Source organism: Aulonocara stuartgranti, assembly GCF_965226115.1.
Source record: "Aulonocara stuartgranti genome assembly, chromosome: 3".
NCBI classification, from domain to species: Eukaryota; Metazoa; Chordata; class Actinopteri; order Cichliformes; family Cichlidae; genus Aulonocara; species Aulonocara stuartgranti.
In genome coordinates this window covers 69,861,904-69,886,286 of record NC_138941.1, presented here as the reverse complement: position 1 = coordinate 69,886,286, position 24,383 = coordinate 69,861,904, and the positions used below count along the sequence as shown (strand labels likewise).

The 24,383-nt window shown below is 42.6% G+C and overlaps 3 protein-coding genes across 6 annotated transcripts in view; all 3 read right to left on the bottom strand.

Annotated features, from left to right (window-relative positions):
- The window catches only part of LOC309693309 (hemicentin-2-like), a 1,543,010-nt gene that overhangs the window by 1,051,202 nt on the left and 467,425 nt on the right, over nucleotides 1-24,383 (bottom strand). The window lies entirely within an intron of this gene.
- On the bottom strand, nucleotides 2,879-6,599 carry LOC309693793 (zinc finger CCHC domain-containing protein 18-like). The gene is made up of 3 exons (XM_082513340.1): nucleotides 6,240-6,599; nucleotides 6,076-6,156; nucleotides 2,879-5,587 (listed from the first exon to the last, which is right to left on the bottom strand). The coding sequence occupies exon 3, from the start codon at nucleotides 5,073-5,075 to the stop codon at nucleotides 3,396-3,398; it is 1,680 nt and encodes a 559-aa protein (XP_082369466.1). The 5' UTR covers nucleotides 5,076-5,587; nucleotides 6,076-6,156; nucleotides 6,240-6,599; the 3' UTR covers nucleotides 2,879-3,395.
- Nucleotides 15,646-21,082, bottom strand: LOC309693473 (uncharacterized protein). 4 transcript variants are annotated; one of them, XM_082512716.1, is made up of 7 exons: nucleotides 20,773-21,082; nucleotides 19,889-19,969; nucleotides 18,976-19,117; nucleotides 18,719-18,834; nucleotides 18,217-18,452; nucleotides 17,901-17,998; nucleotides 15,646-17,592 (listed from the first exon to the last, which is right to left on the bottom strand). In XM_082512716.1, exons 1-7 carry the CDS (start codon nucleotides 21,023-21,025, stop codon nucleotides 16,323-16,325), a joined length of 2,196 nt encoding a protein of 731 aa, XP_082368842.1. In that variant the 5' UTR covers nucleotides 21,026-21,082; the 3' UTR covers nucleotides 15,646-16,322. The 4 variants fall into 4 exon arrangements, with proteins under 4 accessions (XP_082368842.1, XP_082368841.1, XP_082368843.1 ...); XM_082512715.1 differs by having other exon boundaries at nucleotides 17,901-18,007; nucleotides 18,226-18,452; XM_082512717.1 differs by having other exon boundaries at nucleotides 15,646-17,589; nucleotides 17,901-18,007; nucleotides 18,226-18,452.

Below are 24,383 nucleotides of genomic sequence, written 5' to 3'. Positions count from 1 at the left end.
GTCACTATGCAATTTTTCTGGGATGCCATAGTGTACCATAAAGTTCTCCCACAGACACCTTGCCACTGTGCGGGCCTTTTGATTAGGTGTTGGGATAGCAACTGCAAATTTAGTGAAGTGGTCCGTGATCACCAATATATCTTTGGTTCCACTCCTGTCAGCTTCCAGGGACAAGAAGTCCATGCACAAGAGTTCAAGAGGTCGTGTCGTATTAATGTTGACCAAGGGGGCCGCTCTTTCAGGCCGTGCCTTCCTCCGCACGCACCTGCCACACGTCTTCACTTTCCTTTCCACGTCCAAAGCCATCCTTGGCCAATAAAATCTTGACCTTACAAGGTCCAGTGTACGGTCGACTCCCATGTGACCCATATGGTCATGCAGGCTGGTGAGAACTGTGTTGCGAAGCTCAGCTGGAAGTACAAGCTGGTAGGTTTTCTGGGACCTCTCTTGGCGTCGCCGGTACAAGACATTGTTGCGGAGCTCAAGACGGTTAAGCTCTCGGAGGAGCAGTGGAAGCTCAGGGAACTGTGTGCGCACGGTTGGAGGTGGTGTGTCCCCATATTCGATCTGAGAAATAACATGCTTTATACACTGATCGGCTCTTTGCTCGTCTGCCAGCTCTGCCTCAGTTAGATGGGGAATGGTTGGCAGACCTCCAAACTGTTCCTCTTGCCCATAGCTATCAGGTACAGCACTAGGAGACACAGCAAGCACCTCCACCAAGGCAACACAATCTGCATCTGCCTCTCTTTCATTGTCAGGACTGACGCTGTAGGTGAACTGCCTCTCACAGATTGCTTTCACCACAGACTGATTTACAGCATTGATGTTGTCTGGATCACAAAGGTGATCTTGAGTGAACTGTTGTATGCGTTCAATCTCTTTTTGTGATTTCAGGTCGTCCGCTAGCCCTCCGTGTGGTCTGCGTGATAATCCATCCGCATCTCCATTCTGCTTCCCTGGACGATAGAGGAGTTTGAAAGAGAATGTGGACAGTGCTGCTAGCCACCTATAGCTAGTTGCGTCAAGTTTTGCTGAAGTCAGAATGTAAGTCAGCGGATTACTATCCGTTACAACAGTGAAGTGGTTGCCGTAGAGATAGTCGCTGAACTTTTCTGTAACTGACCACTTGAGCGCCAGAAACTCCAACTTGTGCGCTGGATAGCGATTTTCGCTCCGTGACAGCCCTCTACTTGCATAGCCTATGACTCTAAGTTGTCCCTCTTGCTCCTGATACAATACAGCACCAAGCCCGGTGGTACTGGCGTCGGTGTGCAGTATATAGGGTTTCTGGGGGTCAGCGAAGGCAAGTACAGGGGCAGTGGTGAGACTTTGGATGACTGACTCGAAGGCTTCCTGGCAAGCTGGCGTCCAGCGACCTCCGAAAGGGTCTTTTGGGTCATGGTACTGATGTGCACTTTGTCTTGCGTTTACTTTTGATTTCTTGTGGCTAGGTGGGTACCCTGAAGTTAAGTTGTGGAGAGGTTTCACAATGCTGGAATACCCCTTAACGAACCTTCTATAATACCCAGCAAAACCAAGGAACGACTTTAACTCTCGCAGGGTCTGTGGGACAGGCCATGTTTTAAGGGCCGAAATCTTCTCAGGGTCAGTCCGAACTCCATTTCTGGAGACCACATGTCCCAGATAACGGACTGAAGTCTGGAAGAAGACACATTTCTCTGGTGACAGCTTTAACCCAAACTCTTTTAGACGAGTGAGCACTTTCATGAGTCTTTCTTCGTGTTCCTCAAGGGTTCGGGAGAATACTATCACGTCATCAAGAAAGACCAATGCATCCTTCAAATGCATATCCCCCATGCACCGCTCCATTAACCGCTGGAACGTGCTGGGGGCGTTCGTTACACCCTGAGGCATTCTGTTGAACTCCCAGAAGCCGAGAGGGCACACAAAGGCCGTCTTCGGTTTGTCTGCTTCTTCGACCTCGATCTGGTAGTACCCTGATTTTAGATCAAGAACAGAGAACCACTGTGAACCATTGAGGGCTGAGAATGTGTCCTCTAGCTTCGGAAGGCTGTACGCATCTTTTATAGTCTGAAGGTTTAGACGCCTATAATCGATGCACAACCGGACTTGGCCGTTCTTTTTCCGGACTACCACTATGGGTGACGCAAATGGGGACTCTGACTCTCTAATAACTCCTGCATCAAGGAGTTCCTGAATGTGCTTCCGGACAGCCTCAATGTCCCGTGGGTGGATTGGCCGGGCACGTAGTTTGAAAGGCGTGCCATCCGAAAGTTTTATATGATGTCGCACCTGGTCCGTCCGGCCAAAATCCAGGTCGTGCTGTGCAAACACCTCAGGCATGCCGCTGAGCTGCTGAGTGATGCGCTGTTTCCATTCCAATGGAACTGGGGAGTCACCAAAATTGAAGGTTATGGTGGGCTCTTGGAAAGACGGAGTCTCTGGAGTTCTCTGGGATAGTTCTGACTGTTTGGTCTTGTTGTGTTCCTTTAATAGGATGGTCTGATAAGCACTAACCTCTGCAATAGTACACTTGGCAGGGATGACAATGTCGTGGTCAGACTCGTTGCTTATAACAACTGGCAACTTGTGGGGCCGCCGCTGGGGAAAGTCCACCAGACCGGCTTTAAGTAGCAGGCCACCGGGCAAGGGGGACGATGATGGGTACTCAATTACAACTGATTTTTCATCCTGAAGGCCCTCGCCAAGGGCGACTCCCTCCACCACTACAGTTGAACCAGCTGGAATGACTTGAGGCATCTTGCCAAGTAGCTTCACTACCCCCTGATGGGTGTCACTTGTCTGCTTCCGTCTCAACTCAATGATTTTGAAGACTACTTTGTAGCCATGTGGGAGGGGTTGACGATTGGCTAAGTCAGTCTCTAAGTAGATGTCGAACAGTACATCTAGGGTGTTTGTGCCTATGAGCATGAGGGATTGTGAAGTGTCAGGGACGATTAAAGCAAGTGTGTTTACATCTACTGGAACACCTATAAAGTCCTTTGGAAAAGTTATGGTCATTTCTATATAGCCAAAGTAAGGCACTAGCTGGCCATTAGCACCTTCCACTTCTAAGAGGTCATGTAGTGGCTTGATCTTTTGCTCTGAAAGGTGCTGCTGGTAAAATGACTCAGGAACAGTGGTAACTTGGGAGCCTGAGTCAAGAAGACAGTTGACTTCTTCACCTCTCACAGTCACTTGAGCTGTACTTCTGGTACCAATCAACTGTTTAGGGAGTTGGAAAGATTGGTTCTGCTCTGAATGGTTTAAGCCAGAACATGTTTGTGCTTTGACAGTCTTTGCTGGGGTACTTACTTTGTTAACCTCAGCTGTGATTTTGTCACCATTGTTTACGTCTGAGGGACGTTGTTGACTCTCCTCAGCTCCTGTTTGTCCCACAACAGGAACTGTTAGATGTTTAAAGGTGAATCTGTACAATCTCGCGCTTCCCACTGGCGTTGTTTCTCCTCCAACTGCTTCTTTTTTTCTGCTACTAGGTTGGGGTTAGCGGGGTCAACACAGCATGGAGCGATATGTCCATCTTCACCGCAGTTGAAACAATACCAGGGCTTGGGTCTGCCCCTTTGCCTCTTTGAAGTCTGTCTTTGCATACGTCCATCTACACCATGTGGCTTTGACATCTTACTCTGCGGCTTCCCTGCAGGGTCCTTGCTGTTTGCAAACTTTGTTTTTTTCTGTGACATGAATGTAGTTAGTTGACTTTGCAGACTCGCCACCTGCTTTCGCAGATCCTCAATAGCAGCAATGCTACTCCCATGTTTCTCCTCTGGTTCACAAACATGTGCACCCTGGAACTGTAACTGAGTTCTCTGCTTTGTGGTGCCAATGTGTTTTCTCATACGGTTAGTTTTTGCTTGCTGTCGATCTTCCTCAGAGCGAATCATTAACAACAGGTCTGAGAATTGGGGTGGGCTGCTCTTCTTTTGCTCAAGTTGCAGGGCGCTGAGTAGGTCGTTGTCCCAACATCCCCTGCAGAACTGTTTAAGTAGATATTTGTCCACTTCTTCACATGCGACTCCCCCCCTCTTCGTGGCTCTGTTTAATGCTAGCTGTAGCCGGTGAAGGTAAGTGGATGACTTCTCACCTGGATCTTGAAGGGTGTTCAGGAATTGAGCGAAAAGTTCCTCACCATCTTCTACAGTGCCAAAGGCTGAATCTAGAAGCTGCAAATAAGTCACAGGTGGTGACTCAGGCCGCAAACTCTTAACTATATCAGCTGCTGGTGGAAGCAGGCTCTCATGGATCTTTCTGGATATTTGCAGGGGGGACATGCTGGGATCATTTTGGAGCAGTTCAATTTGTGTGCGCCATGTGTCATAATCAGTTTCATTGTTAGGTCTGGGGACCTTACCGGAGAAGGAACGGAGTCTCACCTGGGACTGGATGTGTGGGACAACATCTTGCCTTCGTACGATATGCTCTACCACAACCTTCTGAATGTCAGGTGGGTTCAAGTCACTTACTGAGAGGGACGCTGCTCTCCTTCCATTAGTGAGGGGAACATCATCAGTGGCACCAGTATCACTTGGTGTAACATCTGAATGTGAGGTGTGACACTGTCGCTCTTTAGAAGCGGGCGGAGATACAACAGTGGTCTCGACATACGTGGGAGAAGGTTCTTCAGTGGTAGGTCGCATGGCTTCAACATCCTCCCCAATCTGACACATCATCTCCTTCAGCACCTCACCGTAGTCTTTGCCACTCAGCTTGGCTAGTTCCTTGAGTTCCGCCAAGTAGGTTTTTGTAACATTACTCCCAACCGTGGTAGTGTACATGCTACTGAGTGTTTTAATTTCATAGACAACGCTGGGATCAGCTTGTGCTGTGTATGTGTATGGTAAACGAGGTTCTAAACCTTCTAAGGCTGAACTGCTAGAGTATTCTACGATCAGGTTTTGGTAGAAGTTGGACAGTGAATCATCAACAAAAAGGACTCTTGTGATTTTACCATACTGTTTCAGAAAGTCAATGACCTGTTCATCTTTCTCAGATACCTGTGTTATCCCAGCGACAACAACCGCATTAGGTATTTTGACACCAGACTTTTGTATGAAATCCATGCTGGTCATTGCCTCAATATTGATGCTCAAATCAATTGGCTCCTGGCTGGCTCGCCACTTCTGTAACCAACTTTAAGGTATAAAGGTGAATTACAGCGCAATAATTACTTGGGCTCGTAATAAGACCCTGGCCAGAATCAGAAGACACCAAATTCGTATGGAGCCAAAGTATTGAGCAGCAATAATGACCTGGACACAATGTTAACTTTTGAGTAGCCACTCTTGTATTGTTACAAAGTATAACAGGTATTTGTCCAATTTGTACAGATAAAGTATAAAATAAAATAAATAGTGTGCACACTCAACAAAATAAAAGTACTCGTTGGGGCCCTTTAAGAATTTAGAGTTAAGCTGGCGATAGCCAACTTCAAAGGTCCTTGTGAATGTAACTGGAATGTATGAGTGTGTGGTGTGTATCTTCTTTGGGGTAGATCGTCCTCAAAGTGGTTGGCTCGCCATCTATCACAACCAGAATATCGTCCTGGTCCTTGGACTTTTCCGTCCTCTCCAAAAAACCTGACCTATAATCCAGGTCATAAAATGTACATTCTAATCAGTCTGTTTCAGATGCATTGTTTAAGGTTAAAATACAAAATCAAAATATTGCATCACCTCATATTCATTGCATCAACATCTTAAATCTTATCAAATCTCACAGTTCTGTTGTACAACATTCAATTTTCAAGCATATCAAATATGAGAACTAAACATCTAAGTTGCTCAAATATTTCTCTATTCATGTAAACATTAATTAAACAATACTTATGGTAAGTAACCATTGACACTCAAAATACAATACACCATAACAAATTCAGAACTATGTGCAAATAAGCAACAAAATATACATGTGAGTTCAGTTCAGAGGCATTAAAGCAGTGTGCTTAATTTCTCCACACTATAGGCCTATTCGTGAGAGAGAAATGCACTAAAAATTACCCTCTAGATTACTTTAAACTCACAGTGAACTGACAAAATTTAGCTTTAGAGCAGCTAAGAACATGTTGCTCACCGTTGCTCTGTTTCACAAAAGCCCAACACACACTGGCGTTGGAATTGCAGCAGCTCTCCGGATGAAAGGTGAGTGGTTAGCCTGTGAGACACCGAGCTAGCATTAGCATGATCGCGACGGTAAGTCTCTACAAGTTTTTTCCATCAGAATAACACTCGTCTTACCGACGTTGCCTCTCTCCTTCATCCAGCCACTCGACTCCGGACTTCCAGCAGGTAAGTAGGCTGGTTTTCCTTCCTCTCAATCCTGAGTTTTCCTCTCTTTTGTCCGTGGATTTCTCGGTTTGAGTAGTAGATGCCTCCACTCCTCTTGCTGAGATGAGAAAAAACCCGGGAGCACCATGCACCTCCACCTCACTTCCTGGCTGACAGGGTCAATGCGGCCTGGGTAGGCTCTGATTGGTTGCTGAGCTAGGTGCCCTCACGTGGGGTGAACTGAGAGGTGCATTCAATGGTCATAGGAAATACGACGCTTGTTGATGTGGACAGTTAATATAAAGAGAATAAGTATGATATTTTTCATCTGGGCTACATATCCCTGCATTTATTTGGAACGGCAAAAGTCCATGAATTCGTAAAGATTTCATGCAGAGGACTAGGCCAATGGGTGGATTAGCCTTGCCAATTTTTCAGTCTTATTATTGGGCAGCAAATATTCGAAATATGCTGGATCAGTAATTTTACCACAGAGACTCCAGCTTGGCTCCAAATTGACTCATCCAATTGTGGCAAAATGTGCCTATCAGCTTTGTTGAGTTCAGCTCTCCCATTAGAACTGTACACCTATAAATGTAACCCTTTGTTGTATGACTCGCTCAGAATCTGGGTGCAATGTAAGGTTTGGGTTACACTATCAGCTCAAATCATATGTTCCCACCCTCAATGATGGATTCTGCCTTTAAAATATGGGAAGGTAATGGACTTAGAAATATCAAAGACCTTTTTGCAGATGGAATTTTTCTCATTCACGCAGCTCCTGAAGCAGTTTAATGTTCCTCGCAAACATTTTTTCCGCTATTTACAAGTTCACCACTTTGTAAAGAGTCGATTTCCTTCATTTCCAGAAGTACCTGAGGAAACTTCTTTGGATAAAATTATTAATATAAACACTCATAAGAGAGGGGCGATTAAAGAAATGTATGCTATATTACTAGATCTTCAATCTCCTTCTCTCTCCATCCTTAAAGCTCAGTGGGAGAAAGACCTTGGGATGACTTTAACAGATGAGCTCTATGTTTTCTCCATAGGGTACACTCTTCTTCTATATGTGCCAGACATGGGCTGACCCCCTGTGTAACAGATGTAAAGCAGAAACAGGTTCACTCCTTCATAGTTTTTGGCCCCAATCTTCATAACTATTGGGTGTCTACCCATACGGAAAAGATGCATATAAATCTTATAAAGTTTGTATCTGTCTTGTGTGAAGCTTTTATGAAAAGCATACAAGAGTGAAAACAGATTAAGATCCCTTGAAAATCATATAAATGAAACTTGTATGTTTTGGATATTTACTAAAACAATATAAGAAAGTAATGAGAAAGTGGCCACTTTCATGAGTAAATCATATAAGCCTTATATGATTGACTGTATGAAGTAGGCCACATCTTATGCAAGTCTTATAAGTTTTTTCTATTTCTTTTCCATATGGGTATATTTAACACCTTTTCAGAGATATATAACGTTAATTATGATCCCTCTGCTCTAATCTTTGGGGTGATACCTCAAAACATCACTTTGCCAAAATACTATTCAAATTCTTTGCTTCACTCATTGCAAGGCGCCTTATACTTTTAAGATGGAAGCAGGAAGCTCCTCCCACACATGAACAGAGGCTTGCAGAGCTCATGAAGTTTTTGCATTTAGAAAAGATGAGATATACACTGGTAGGTTCAACCACCAAATTTCTTGAGGCATGGCAGCCTTTTCTAATGTACATGGAAACATTTAAAATGACCACATTGTCATGACCAGATACCATCCATCCATTTTATTTTTGTTGTTGTTGTTTGTTTGTTTTTTGTTTTGTAGGGGTTTCTTTAGTTTGTTTGTTTGTTTTCTTTCTGTTATCTTTTGGGGTATTGTAAAAACTGAACAGCAAACTACTGTATGTTCAAAGTTTTGCCATTAACATGCTGCTGTAACTGAAAATAAAATGAAAAAAATAAATAAAACTCAAATGTCAAAGGAAATAAACAAAATATTTAAAGTCAACCATTCTGATCATAATTGCACTTTGACCTTTAACCTCTCTGCTCTGTGTTGTTTCATCTTTCAGATCAGAAAACCATCACAGCTAAGTCTGGACAGGATGTAATTCTGCCATGTCGAGCTCCAAACAACAACATCTTCGCTCTAGAGTGGGAGAGAGCTGACCTGAAGTCAGGAAATGTTGTTTTCCGAGTTGGTTGTGATATTATTCTAGACGACCAGCATCCATCTTTTAAGAACCGGGTGGATCTGCAGGACAAAGAGATGAAGGATGGAGACGTGTCTTTGATTCTGAAGGATGTGACGATTTATGATGCTGGAACATACGAGTGTCGTTTCCTCATGGTAGAAGCACGCTCATTCAAACACAGCTTCATCAAACTGGTTGTTGATCCTCCAGGTGAGTGAGTAGAGTTGAGTGTGTGTGTGATCAGAGGTGAAGCTGCTTCCTGGTTGTTGATGTGTGTTTGTTGTATGGATGAGCTGGTGGATGTCAGAGGTAGACAGATGTTTCTCCAGCTGTTGTCTTTGTGGCTGGTAGTCTAGAGTTGTAGAGCAGCATTGTTTGGTTAGAGCAGAAACAAAGACATTTATGTCTCTTCTTCTCTTGCTCTCTAACTCGTCTGTAAACATGTGTGGGGAAACTCAATGATAAAGCCTACAGCTGGAGGGGGAGGGGAGGGGTGGAGCTGGTGGTTGTGAGTCTGTGAAAGTGAATCCTGCCGGTGCCATAGCTGCTGAAAACGTACTTAGTGCAGACACAAAACGTCCATCAGCTTCAAAGTGTGTCAGAAAAATGTCCACATGGTGACTGATGGATGAGAGAGGTCCCATTGTTGTTGTTGTGCACAAATCATTGAACAACACAAACACTTAGAGCTGCTTTCAGTGCTGCCTGTTTTGTTACTGCACACATTTCTGATGGTCCTACAGTCCAACGTAGCAAACGTCTCCCTGAAGCCTCTTCTTAGAGACCAAAGGTTGGATCAGAGCGAGCAGCTGAAAGGACACATCTATGAATGCAGTCAGAGACTTTCTCACAACCTCACACTTCATCTGGTCACATTTACACTCAGGTTCTCTGTTAGTCACTGAGATTACAGACTCGCACATTTAAAATAATCTGAATGTTGGATCAGATGAAGTTAATATTTTTTATTTCTTGAACATATGTTTAATTAGCATGTTGCTAAAGCTTTAAGTAATGCACTGGTGACCTGGTGTATGTTAACAGGTCAATTAATCAAATCCAGAATAACTCAAATGTAAGCTAAACAGCATAAATATTAAACATAAACAACATCATATTTCCCCCATGGCACAGTCCACTCAGCACTTCCTGGAGTTTCTCATTTGATCGTTCATTGACACTCATGACTTACAGAGACTCTGATCATCAAACACAGGAATAAAACAAGCAGTGAGCACAACAAAGGATTATTAAAGAAGGAATATTAACTCTATTCTAACTCTAGTAACTCTACACCAGGAAACCACCAAATCTTCTGCAAACGTGATTTTAACCAGTCAAAATGTTTTTGGATATTTATTCAGTGTAGAAACCTAAAAAGTCAGTTTTATTTTTAGATGTTTGGTTGTTTTGAACAATTATATCAAACTGTAAGTATGATGTTTGGTATATAGTATTATATATTGCATGGTATTGATATATTGCACTGTTTGAAGTGCTTCGTATATAAAAGTAGTAAACTGTGTACACAGTGTTTGGTGTGACAGAGCTGTTGTCACTGAATCACAGGTTCAGATGTTTCAGCCTCATAATAAACAAACACGTTTTCAGAGACTCGAGGATTTGACCTTCCAAAAGTCTCAGACATGTTTTAATGAGCTCTCACAGTCTGCAGCCAAACAGGTCAAATTATAAAGAACAGCTGGATCAACCCAACATGACCTCTGACCCCGAAGCAGCTGTTAGACCTGTGTATTTGAAAAAAAATATGATTTTTTTTTATGGTGAAAGCAAGATTCCAGACTGCAGTTTTGGTCAGATCATGTTTTTAAATAAAAAGCAGAAAAATCAACATTAACATTTTCTCACTTTATAAATGTTATGAATGATTTTTTCATCTAATCTCCTGAACTAGAAGAGGACACCTCACAGCTGTTTCTCACCTGCAGGTCAGCCAGGAGGACACAGAGATGAACTGTGAGTCGGACGATCTGAGGACAGACAGAAACTCTCCTGAACATCCAGCAGTCGACTCTGATGATCATCATGTTCAGACTCGGACCAACAGTGTGTGTCTGTGCTGTCAGTGACTCTGAACTACAGTTTATTCATCTTGTTCATGAGATTTACTGACACAAAGTCAAACTGTGTTACAAACACACATGAATTTCTGATCTCAGAGTCAGTGAGTGTTGGAGCTTCAGGTTAGACAAATTAACTATTTTATGTTGTATAAAATTGTATAAAAATCATCTCTTTGGCTGACATTGTTTTTAGTTTGTAAACCAATCTTACCCAATTTAACAGATTGTACAAACTGTTAACGTCTCTCTCTGATCCTGCACTGAGAAGTTTGACAACCTCTTCAACTTTTCTTTAACATGACACACTGTTCAGGTCAGATTTAAACTGCTTTGACCTTTGATACCAGCAAAACATCCTGAACAACTTTGCTGGGTTGAGACCTGATTACTTTTCATAAACAGACCCATGAGACTCAAAAATATGAAACATATTTTCACATTTATACTGTTGTATAGATGATGCAAACTTTTGTACACTGATGCTCTTTTGGGTGAAGTTTGACTCATTTGTTTAGATGGATTTTCAGATCCACCAGTTTGGCTCAAGTTAGAAACATTGTGATTTTAGGGAAAATTGCCACTCATAATGTATAAATATACACATCATGTTTGTGTGGATTTGTAATGAGACAGCAGTGAAGCAGTGAAGTCATCCTGTTGCCCACAGAAACAGACTGTGAATTAGTAAAGTAACACATGGAGCGCATGAGGAACAAAGGTCATACATGTATCTCCTGAAGTGGATTCTGGGTCTCTGACTTCCTCCCACAGTCCAAAGACATCAACGGGTGTTTTTTATTTATCCGTGTATGCTGTGTGTTAATGTGTGGTTCCTACAGAACTTAATGGTCAGTAACACTAACATGTAAACATGAGTACATCACATCAGCACATGAAAGAACAACAGTGTGGCATTAATATTACAGCAGTGAGGACAGTGTGATGAACTGATGCTCTGATCTCTGGTCTGACCAAAGCTTTAACTCCAAACATCTCTCCACTGTTAGAGCTTCTGCACTGTTTCAGGTTCAAATCATGGTTCATACTTTCATGGCCTGATGGTGTGACGCCTCCACCTACATCACTGAACTGCTCCACTTCTGTACTCTTCTCTCTGTGGCCTTCTTGAAACGTCCTCTTGGTGTTTGTGGGGTTTTTCTCAGTTCATGTGTGCCTTATAAGAGTTTGTTTTTTAAAGACAATGACAATCAGTGAATTGTGCCGCACTTGGTGGTGTTTGTAATTCAACTTGACTGAGGTTAAATTTCTTTTTTATAATGGATTTAATTTGTTGATATTCTAAAAAAATTTTCTTGTTGATCCCATATTGTGCAACTAGTCTGTCAAATGGGATCAATTCTGTTCCCTCCAATATATGTTCTAAGTATTTAATTCCTTTACAACTCCATTCTGGGAAGTTAATCATATTATTGTTTTGTAATATGTCAGGGTTATTCCAGATAGGAGTACGTTTGCATGGGATTAGTGAAGACTCCGTTATTTTTAGAAACTCCCACCATGCTGTCAGAGAGGAGCTGATGTTGATACTTTTAAAACATTCATGTCTTTTGATGTTTGAGCTAATAAATGGTAGGTCTGAAATCTCTAGATCCTTGCATAGTGCCTGTTCAACATCTAGCCAGGGCTCATCTAGGAAGGTATGTTTTGACCATTCTGAGATGAACTGAAGCCTGTTGGCTAAGAAGTATTGGTGAAAATTAGGCAGATCTAATCCTCCTCTATCCTTGGTTCTTTGTAGCGTTTTTAAGCTGATACGCGGGGGTTTATCTTTCCAAAGGAAATTGGAAATATATGAATCTAGAGATCTGAACCAATCTTGTGATGGTTTGTTAGGGATCATCAAAAATAAGTAATTTATTTTTGGCAAGATCATCATTTTTATAGTGGCGACCCTTCCCATGAGTGATATGGGTAAAGATTTCCATCTAGTCAGATCGCCTTCTACTTTCTTTAGAAGTGGGATGTGATTTAATTTAGTTAAGTCTGAAAGCTTAGGAGAAACATTAATACCTAAATATTTAATATTTCCTGATTGCTGTGGGGCAGAGGAAGAATTATGGAAGAAGCAGTTAATGGGGAGAACTGTAGATTTTGGCCAGTTAATTGAATAATCTGAAACTCTTGAAAACCAGTTTATTAGAGTAATTACCTCAGAGAGGTTGGTTTGTGTGTTTTGCAGAAAAAGCAACACATCATCCGCATAGAGACTGATTTTATGTTCTATGTTCTTACATTTTATGCCCTTAATTGTTGTAGCCTGTCTAAATGCTGCTGCTAGAGGTTCGATAAAAATTGCAAAAAGTGAAGGGGAGAGTGGGCATCCCTGCCTGGTGCCCACTCTATCTATCAGAGTCTATCAGATTGTCAATTGTGGCCTGTGGAATGTTGGTCCACTCCACTTCAATAGCTGTGCGAGGTTGTTGGATATTCGTGGGAACTGGTACACGCTGTCGTATACGCCGGTCAAGCACATCCCGAACATGCTCAATGGGTGACATGTCCGGTGAGTATGCTGGCCATGCAAGAACTGGGACATTCTCGGCTGCCATCTGCCCTGAACAATGTGAACCATGATTCATCCGTGAAGCGCACACCTCTCCAACGTGCCAGACGCCATCGAATGTGAGCATTTGCCCACACAAGTCTGTTACGGCGACGAGCTGGAGTCAGGTCAAGACCCCGATGAGGACGACGGGCATGCAGTTGAGCGTCCCTGAGACGGTTTCTGACAGTTTGTGCAGAAATTGTTTGGTTGTGTAAACCAATTGTTCCAGCAGCTGTCTGGGTGGCTGGTCTCAGACGATCTTGGAGGTGAACCTGCTGGATGTGGAGGTCCTGGGCTGGTGTGGTTACACGAGGTCTGCGGTTGTGAGGCCGGTTGGATGTGCTGCCATATTCTCTGAAACGCCTGTGGAGACGGCTTATGGTTGAGAAATGAACATTCAATGCACGGGCGACAGATCTGGTTGACATTCCTGCTGTCAGCATGCCAATTGCATGCTCCCTCATTGCTTGTGGCATCTGTGGCATTTTGCTGTGAGACAAAACTGCACATTCCAGGGTGGCCTTTTGTTGTGGGCAGTCTGAGGTACACCTGTGCACTACTCATGATGTCAGATCAGCATCCTGATGTGGCACACCTGTGAGGTGGGATGGATTATCTCAATATGGCAGATGTGCCCACTACCACACATTTGGACTGATTTGTGACCACTGTTTGGGAGGGATGGTTATATTGTGTATCTGGGATGAATTTTAGGTCTCTACGTCCATCCCATGGGGAATGGGAGCAAAAACAAAAGTGTTGCATTTATATTTTTGTTGAGTGTATTAGGCAAATGAGTATTTTGTCCACATCATCCTCTTCATGCATGTTGTCTTACTCCAAGCTGTATAGGCTCCAAAGCCTACTACCAATTAAGCATATTAGGTGATGTGCACCTCTGTAATGAGAAGGGGTGTGGTCTAATGACATCAACACCCTATATCAGGTGTGCATAATTATTAGGCAACGTCCTTTCCTTTGGCAAAATGGGTCAAAAGAAGGACTTGACAGGCTCAGAAAAGTCAAAAATAGTGAGATATCTTGCAGAGGGATGCAGCAGTCTCAAAATTGCAAAGCTTCTGAAGCGTGATCATCGAACAATCAAGCGTTTCATTCAAAATAGTCAACAGGGTCGCAAGAAGCGTGTGGAAAAACCAAGGCGCAAAATAACTGCACATGAACTGAGAAAAGTCAAGCGTGCAGCTGCCAAGATGCCACATGCCACCAGTTTGGCCATATTTCAGAGCTGCAACATCACTGGATTGCCCAAAAGCACAAGGTGTGCAATACTCAGAGACATGGCCAAGGTAAGAAAGGCTGAAAGACGACCACCACCGAACAAGACACACAAGCTGAAACGTCAAGACTGGGCCAAGAAATATCTCAAGACTGGTTTTTCTAAGGTTTTATGGACTGATGAAATGAGAGTGAGTCTTGATGGGCCAGATGGATGGGCCCGTTGCTGGATTGGTAAAGGGCAGAGAGCTCCAGTCCGACTCAGACGCCAGCAAGGTGGAGGTGGAGTACTGGTTTGGGCTGGTATCATCAAAGATGAGCTTGTGGGGCCTTTTCGGGTTGAGGATGGAGTCAAGCTCAACTCCCAGTCCTACTGCCAGTTTCTGGAAGACACCTTCTTCAAGCAGTGGTACAGGAAGAAGTCTGCATCCTTCAAGAAAAACATGATTTTCATGCAGGACAATGCTCCATCACACGCGTCCAAGTACTCCACAGCGTGGCTGGCAAGAAAGGGTATAAAAGAAGAAAAACTAATGACATGGCCTCCTTGTTCACCTGATCTGAACCCCATTGAGAACCTGTGGTCCATCATCAAATGTGAGATTTACAAGGAGGGAAAACAGTACACCTCTCTGAACAGTGTCTGGGAGGCTGTGGTTGCTGCTGCACGCAATGTTGATGGTGAACAGATCAAAACACTGACAGAATCCATGAATGGCAGGCTTTTGAGTGTCCTTGCAAAGAAAGGTGGCTATATTGGTCGCTGATTTGTTTTTGTTTTGTTTTTGAATGTCAGAAATGTATATTTGTGAATGTGGAGATGTTATATTGGTTTCACTGGTAAAAATAAATAATTGAAATGGGTATATATTTGTTTTTGTTAAGTTGCCTAATAATTCTGCACAGTAATAGTCACCTGCACCCACAGATATCCCCCTAAAATAGCTAAAACTAACAACAAACTAAAAACTACTTCCAAAAACATTCAGCTTTGATATTAATGAGTTTTTTGGGTTCATTGAGAACATGGTTGTTGTTCAATAATAAAATTATTCCTCAAAAATACAACTTGCCTAATAATTCTGCACTCCCTATAGTTTAGTGGTAAGGAACAGCTACAGTCAAACTGTAGCTCACAAACATAAATGATTTTGAGACTCGTTGTGGTGGAAAGCACCTCCACTTCCTGCCCTAGTAGATACAAGCACTGCAGCAGGTAATGCTGTTAGGGCTGCTGTGATGAAAGACGCTGTATGAATACAGAGGAGTTCTGGGTGGCAGCAGATGTTTGGCTTTTTTTAAAGCTTTTTACTGGTTTTTGTTATTCTGACTGCCCACTTTTACAATTATATGCTGATCTAAAGTGTACATTTGAGCCCTGAAATTGATGGGGGGTTATGGTCCAAGAGCACCCGTGAATTTTGAAAAACCTTGAATTTTGGATGTGGTAAAACAAAATGATTTTATAGTTTAAACCCTGAATATATAAATCTGGGGATGCAGGACTTTAAGAACAAAATGAAAAACACTCGAGATAGCTACATGTATGATGTGGGAACGCTGGACTGCATCTGCTGGAGATGCAATTAAGAGAGATGAACAACGCTCTCGGATTGGCTACTTTCAAAACCCCGCCTCTGAGTACACTGGCATTTCAACACTCAAAGGTGCGTTTTCCTTTAAAACAACTGCGGAGTCCTTCAGTAACTTAGGTCTTGATGCCCAAACAAATAACGATTTAGTAGAACTGTTGATCACCAGACTACATGTTTGCTGTAAGTGACATGATGATCTAAGAACCACGTGTTTTAGCACAAAAAGTTATAAAAAGAAGAAAAAAAAATCCACAACACTTTTTCCAGTTTAAAAAAATGAAATATAAAGTTCACAGATTAAAAAACAAAAAAACAAACTGTATCTGTAAGTATATTATGATAAAAAAAAAAAGTTGTTTTCAGTGTCGTTTAGGTTGTGGATGGACTGGGGACAGAGTTTTCCTCCACCTGGTGGCTCTTCATGTGCGTTTTCAGACAGTGGCTCTGGGTGAAGGCTTTTTCGCAGATGGTGCACTGGTACGGTCTCTCTCCGTTGTGAGTCCTCATGTGGACCCTCAGGTGTTCCTGGCGAGAGCACGCCTTCCCACAGATCGCGCACACAAACCGTTTGATGCCCAAGTGGCTCCTGATGTGGTTGGTCAGGTAAGTCTTGCGTTTGAAGAAACGGCCGCACTCAGAACAGCCGTACGGTGCCTCACCAGTGTGCACTCGCATGTGACCCTTGAGTTCGCCGTTGGACACGAAGCCTTTGCTGCACACGCCGCAGACGTGCGGCCTCTCGCTGCTGTGCGTCTTCATGTGAGTCATCAGGCTGCAGTTTGACAGGAAGGATTTGCAGCAGACATGGCAGAGAAAAGGTCGCTCCCTGGCCATGTGGATCTTCTCGTGGGACTTCAGGATGCCGGAAAGTTTGAAACGCTTCCCGCAGATTTGGCAGCCATACGGCCGCTCTCCAGAGTGAGTGAACTTGTGGCGGGTCAAAGATCGAAGGTCACAGACAGACTTTCCACAGATATTGCAGACGTATCTGTCTTTGCTGGTGTGTGTCTTGCTGTGAGCTTGGAGCTGCGCCTTCAAACCAAAGGATTTTGGGCAAATGTCACATTTGTGTGGTTTCTCTTCCACATGGACCCAATGGTGAACATTCAGACCAGACATGTAAGCAAAGGTTTTGCTGCAAATCTTACATTTGAATGGCCTGTCTCCTGTGTGCAGAGAAATGTGGCTGTTAAGACCAACGATGGAGAAGAAAGATTTCCCACAATATGAGCAGTCGTGAGTTTTCTGGTGAATTCTGATATGTCTCTTTAACTCATCCACAGATTCAAACTGCTCTCCACAAACTCCACAACCACCCTGTGGCTCCTCCAGGTGACTCCAGGTGTGTTTGATCAAGCTGCCCAGGTTCAAGTACCACACTCCACACACTTTACAGGCTATTTTACTCTTCTCTATCTCCTTCATGTCACTTTTGCGCACTTGTTTCTTCATCTTTTTTGTCACCTGGAGCTCAGAAACAGGTTTAAAGCATTTGTCTACAGCCAAGGCTTTGTGTTCATCTTTGCTGTCCACTTCCCTCTCACAGGCCTCTTCATCTGTTGGCAGGTCTTGCTTTTGTGATGTTGTGCTGCTGGCCAGCATGTCCACACTGGGACTGTCTGTATGCTGATCAGAGCTGCTGTGGAACAAAACGGTTAAAGTTAAGTTTTTAAGTACTGAGCGTCTGTAAATAAAAGCCATAGGTTTCGTCTACTTGCAATAACTAAAAACAACAAACTTATCCATTAGAGAACTTGAACCACAGAATTTTGGGTTTGGTATTCGTTAGATCAGAATTTGTTCCCTCAGTAATTTTTTAAATTTCATGTTTTTCATTGAATTATCACAATCCAGCGTCTAGATTTACATCAACATTCTAGAGTCTTGTTTTTGACATCGTTGGTCAATCAAGAGCACACAAATCCTTATACCCGTTTTTATTTTTACCTTGACTGGAGTTCAGCTTCATTGTTTTTTGTTATGTCAGCATCGCTGGATGGACAGTCATCGTTTGTTGGTGAAGCGGGAAACTCTTTCTCCCCCTCCTCACTAGTCTGTAAGAGTTCATTTCCAAATTATTATCAGCACTTATGTTAACTGAGAGTAAAATAGCTAAAATTTCTTTAACATTTTTGTAAAATCTTAAAGTGTACATTTAAATCACATCATGATTGTTACATTTTAAATCTGTTATTGTGGTATAAAGAAGCAAAATTATCAAAATCCTACCAATGTCAGAGGCAAAAGCAGCACAAACAGGTACAGCGTCTACCTTCAGGCGGATGTAGAGGGCAGAGTTTCCAGTAAACATGTGGATCTCCTCTGGAGTCACAATCTTCACTTTCAGGGGCTGGAGCCTCCGGCTTCTGTCAGTTGTGAACAAGTCAAAAGGTTCATCATCTGCCAGCTGAGGAAAGGTGGACTTCAACAGGTCCAGGAAGTCAGCTTCCTGTAGACCAAGAGGGCACTTCAGGTCGTGTGCTGGGAACTTCTTGAATACTGGAACAGAAGAAATTCATCTTAAGATCAATAGTCCTTAGGCAGTCAGTAAAACCAAACCTTGCCCTAGTATTCATTAGTTCAAGTGATTAGTTGGCCAGTCTTTGACTATTTCTGATGATAAATAATGTAATTAAATATTTTTGTAAGCATTGGAAAATGCTTTGAATTAGGAACAAAGAAAAAATGGTATTAATAGCACGGCTAACACTGTACCACATAACAGACAAATACAAAACCTTAATGACTAACATTTCATTTCATACCCGTCTTAGAGAGCACATTGGTGTGAGAGTCCTCCAGGATGCGGACTCTGAGATCTATATGGTTCTTTATGTCACTGATGCGAGGTCTGCCGGGCTTCTTCCTGATAGTCGGAACTCTGGCGAAAATGCAGGAACTAAGTCAGTGTCATAAAAGACTATAAAGCAAATGCAAATAAACTTGGGGACCATCCACATATTGTTGGCCATATCACAAACCTCTACAGTTTGTTGTTCCTTAAAGTGGTGTTTTTTCTAACCTTGACGGCATTTTATAATCTGGGTCCTTTAGATCTTCTCGTTTTTGTCGGGAACTTGTTGGTTGCACCAACTCCTGCTCCTCTTCATCGTCATCAATGTCGTCGTACCAAAGCAGGGCCAGGCTCTCAGTGTCCTTCACACCTGGATACATCAGAATTCACTTTTTGTTATGGTTTTTAATTTGAATCATATGAACGACAAAGACACAATACATGTGGTTTAGTCAGTTTGCTTTAGTAATAATTTGATTAATTTAACTCGCCTGGCGCACAGTATATAAGCACTGCACTCACTTTCATGCCCTCTTTTCACTCCCACACAAGCGGCAGCTTAGGTGAGTTTGATTTGTAGTTCTCAGTTTAAACCTTTATTTAAGTTAATGACTTAAAGTCATTAACTTAAATGACTTGTTTTCTCTTTCAGAGTTTAGCAGTCCATGCGTGTCTTCCTTTAAGTTACTACTGATTACACTAAAGTAAACCGACATATACGGCAACTAATTGATAGCAGTTTTCTTTGCATTCTGACCAGATGAGGCCATGGTGATAAAAAATAAAAACTTTGAACCTCCTTATTAACACACAGTAGGAGGCAAATTGTTTCTAAACAGTCAGGCTGACTTTTGACCGACTGCTGGTGACAAATTGGTGATGTTTGCAAATAACTCGAGGCCAATTTACAAACATGGACAGACTGCCAACATGTTGCAATTAATCTTAATCAGTCTGTGCCAATAAGCGGAACTCATCTGGTTGCCAACTGGTTGTATTCTGGATATATACCTATATATGGGGTTACCCATGTTATGGGGTGCCTGTGTCATTTTGCAATATTCTTTATAAAAGCCTTGAACTACCCCCCCCCCCCCCAAAAAAAAGAAAAACAATTAATGGTAAGACTGTTCAGACGTACCTGTCTGTTGCTTGGGCTGTTGCTCCTCTCTGTCCTCAGGCACGACTTCCACCTCATGCCTCTCCACATCAGGCTGTAGGACTTTGTGTTTTTTGGTCAAAAAGAACATTTGATCAATATATCAGCTTTGTGTGACTGTGGTGTTTGACTGCAGCTCCGAAGACCCTCCTTCCTGTTGATCATTGTTTTTATTATGTAAACCAATAAGAAAACATTAACTCTAGATTCCAAAAAGACAAAACAAAACAAAGAATGACAATCTGGGATAAGAATTAGACCAGATTCTTATGCTCTCAAGGATAACTACATTACGCCCAGTGGCATATCTTGTGAGAAGAAGGGCGTGGTTACGGGTTATATGGCCTGTTGCTACATGCTTTTAAGAGTCTGTACAACAGCCATGAGAGCGTGGATAATAAAAAGCAGTAAATCAGATTGCACGCTCAAGAAGAGTTTAGTTGGGTGGTCTCAGATGTTTTCTGTTGGCGACCTCCATCTCACTGGAACAGCCTGAAGCAGCAGAAATTCTAATTAGTCCCTCAAAGTCTGAGGTCATGGCACTAAAAAATGTATGGAATAACCACTCCAGGCTGAAGGTTCTACCTCAAGTAGAGGCTTCATACACCTCAAGGTCTAGTTCAGGGAAAAAAAACAAAAAAAATGAATCATCAGCTCTTCTCTACATTTAAACTGAGAGAGATTTATGCCGAATTGCAAATAACGCTAATATTATTTTCCCTGCATTCACATTTTATTGTAATTACACATCTGTATGTTTAACAGCTTGTAAACGTAAAATCAGCGATTTTTAAACGAAGTTCGGCAAATTCTAAATTTACAAATCAGCTTTTTGTGGCTGCGAGCAGCTTTATTTGTCCACTCACCTCTTTTCTCCAGAGAGACGTTAGGCTGCAGAAGCTCCAGCAGTCTCCTCTGACGGCCGATCTCTCGCCTGAAGCCCGCAGCCTCCTCCTCGTAGTCGGCTACAGTCCTCTCCACCACCGCTAAGATCTCGCGGGCGGCTGTGCTCATTTTCTCGGTGACGATTCCTCTCAGTATGTCGCTCTTAGACATGTTACCGACGCTGTCGACCGGCTCGGGGCCGCCGCTGCTGCCGCTCTTCATCCAGTAAAACATGTTTGTTTGTTTTCTCAGCTGTGTTTTGATGAAGACACACTACAGCGCAGGGTGCGTTTCCGGCGGATTCTGGTGCAGCTACAAATTGTGTCCGGAAAAGAAAATCAGGCGTTATTTAGTTCCCCTGCTGGTCTGACTTTTATCAGTAAGACTGATGTCTGCTGTACATTTAAGATGCTGGTGAAAATCATGGCATTATAGTAAAGTAAGTGAAAAGCATTTTTAATGTAGCACCTTTGAGGACAAACATCATAACAAAAATGGTTAAATGTTAGAACAAAAAGTTACCCAAAAGCAAGCTTAAAAAGATTATATTTTTAGCTGCTTTTAAAACAAATCACCAAATTCATAGATCTCAAGCTTCAAAAGCTCTGTCTCCTCTTTTAGCCCTCAGCATTGGATGATGCACAGTCTGCAGTGACCTCAGAGACCTTTACATTAGGGACTTCTGTCCAATAGCACAGCACCGACAGAAGCACAGCATGTTATACAGTGGGGCAAAAAAGTATTTAGTCAGCCACCGATTGTGCAAGTTCCCCCACTTAAAATGATGACAGAGGTCAGTAATTTGCACCAGAGGTACACTTCAACTGTGAGAGACAGAATGTGAAAAAAAAAATCCATGAATTCACATGGTAGGATTTGTAAAGAATTTATTCGTAAATTAGGGTGGAAAATAAGTATTTGGTCACCTCAAACAAGGAAAATCTCTGGCTCTCACAGACCTGTAACGTCTTCTGTAAGAAGCTTTCCTGTCCCCCACTCGTTACCTGTATGAATGGCACCTGTTTGAACTCATCATCTGTATAAAAGACACCTGTCCACAGCCTCAAACAGTCAGACTCCAAACTCCGCCATGGCCAAGACCAAAGAGCTTTTGAAGGACACCAGGAAAAGTATTGTAGACCTGCACCAGACTGGGAAGAGTGAATCTACAATAGGCAAGCAGCTTGGTGTGAAAAAATCAACTGTGGGAGCAATCATCAGAAAATGGAAGACATACAAGACCACTGATAATCTCCCTCGATCTGGGGCTCCACGCAAGATCTCATCCCGTGGGGTCAAAATGATCATGAGAACGGTGAGCAAAGATCCCAGAACCACACGGGGGGACCTGGTGAATGACCTGCAGAGAGCTGGGACCAAAGTAACAAAGGTCACCATCAGTAACACACTACAACGGCAGGGAATCAAATCCCGCAGTGCCAGACGTGTTCCGCTGCTGAAGCCAGTGCATGTCCAGGCCCGTCTGAAGTTTGCCAGAGAGCACATGGATGATACAGCAGAGGATTGGGAGAATGTCATGTGGTCAGATGAAACCAAAGTAGAACTTTTTGGTATAAACTCAACTCGTCGTGTTTGGAGGAAGAAGAATACTGAGTTGCATCCCAAGAACACCATACCTACTGTGAAGCATGGGGGTGGAAACATCATGCTATGGGGCTGTTTTTCTGCCAAGGGGACAGGACGACTGATCCGTGTTAAGGACAGAATGAATGGGGCCATGTATCGTGAGATTTTGAGCCAAAACCTCCTTCCATCAGTGAGAACTTTGAAGATGAAACGAGGCTGGGTCTTCCAACATGACAATGATCCAAAACACACCGCCTGGGCAACAAAGGAGTGGCTCCGTAAGAAGCATTTGAAAGTCCTGGAGTGGCCTAGCCAGTCTCCAGACCTCAACCCCATAGAAAATCTGTGGCGGGAGTTGAAAGTCCGTGTTGCTCGGCGACAGCCCCAAAACATCACTGCTCTCGAGAAGATCTGCATGGAGGAATGGGCCAAAATACCAGCTACTGTGTGTGCAAACCTGGTAAAGACCGATAGTAAACGTTTGACCTCTGTTATTGCCAACAAAGGTTATGTTACAAAGTATTGAGTTGTATTTTTGTTATTGACCAAATACTTATTTTCCACCCTGATTTACTAATAAATTCTTTACAAATCCTACCATGTGGATTCATGGATTTTTTTTTTTCACATTCTGTCTCTCACAGTTGAAGTGTACCTCTGGTGCAAATTACTGACCTCTGTCATCATTTTAGGTGGGGGGACTTGCACAATCAGTGGCTGACTAAATACTTTTTTGCCCCACTGTACATACATTGTAACCACCTCCAAACAGTAAGAATGAAAAAAGAATAAAACTATTAAAACTCTTCAAGCAATAAATAATCAAACCTGAAAAAGAAGAAAATCATCTGGAAACTAAACTGAACTAAACACAAAAAGTCCAAATGGAATAAAAACTCAAACCAATGAGAAAAAACTACAATAACTCTGTTCCACAAACAACAACATGTGCTGATAATAAGTGAACAACATGTGTGAGAGAAAGCAGCCTCTCATTATAAGACACTGTGAGTCTCTGCATGCTGCCTTTATGGAGCTACAGCTGTTTGTATACACTGAACAAGAAGCTTTGTAGCTGCATCCTGACTCCTGACACTACAACACATCACACTGACACACACATTACACTTCTTTGTCTCTGTGCTGCAAACTGCACCAACACACAGACTCCACCCAGCTTTGTGTCGATCGCAACACTGAATGAGTAATAAACTACTTCTTAGAGAAATATAATCAGCATGTAAACCAGACTGAGACTCTTTATCTCAGAAATAAACTCAGTTTAGTTTCTATCAGTTAAATCTCACCTGCAGAGACGAACAGGACAAACATCAGCGTGGAGCAGAGCGACGCAGTTACAGCAGACATGTCCGTGTTCTCTGTTTCTGCTGATCTGACTCTTAGTTTGTTCTAAATGTCTGAGTCTGTTGGTGTTTTCACTGAATAACTGAACCTGAGTTTAAACCTGAACACATCAGATTAAATTTAAGGTTTAAATAAAGCTAAAGCTGCGGTTCAAACTCTTCCGTGTCTCGTGAGGACGTGGCGTTAGAGTGACGTTTGGTAGGTTGGACTGAGGATGCGCAGAAATAAGTGCGTCACAAAAGGCGAAGTGGAAAAGTTTTAGTGTTCAGTTGTTGAACGATCTCCACAGAACAAAATCAGAACCTCTCATGTGTCGTCATGTAGGAACAGTTTGTGTTTCAGTCTTTGAAGCACAAGAACGTTTTGTTTCTGACGGCAGTTTGATTCTTGTTTCATCGTCACAAACAGAAAAACTGAAATAATATGAAAATAAGTCTCAGGGAAATATTTTTACTGTGCAGCCAAAACTTCCTGTTTTATCTCAGAGTTAAATCTCACCTGCAGAGACGAACAGGACAAACATCAGCGTGGAGCAGAGTGACGCAGTTACAGCAGACATGTTCTCTGTTTCTGCTGATCTGACTCTTAGTTTGTTCTAAATGTTTGAGTCTGTTGGTGTTTTCACTGAATAACTGAACCC

Bases quoted from the DNA above. Each gene is read 5' to 3' on its own strand.
- LOC309693793 (XM_082513340.1), bottom strand. From the start codon at position 5,075: ATGACCAGCATGGATTTCATACAAAAGTCTGGTGTCAAAATACCTAAT.
- LOC309693473 (XM_082512716.1), bottom strand. From the start codon at position 21,025: ATGTTTTACTGGATGAAGAGCGGCAGCAGCGGCGGCCCCGAGCCGGTC. The intron at 18,835-18,975 runs GTTAGAAAAAAC...CATTTTCGCCAG, and splicing joins GATTATAAAATGCCGTCAAG to AGTTCCGACTATCAGGAAGA. The intron at 18,453-18,718 runs GTATGAAATGAA...CTTCTGTTCCAG, and splicing joins CAATGTGCTCTCTAAGACGG to TATTCAAGAAGTTCCCAGCA.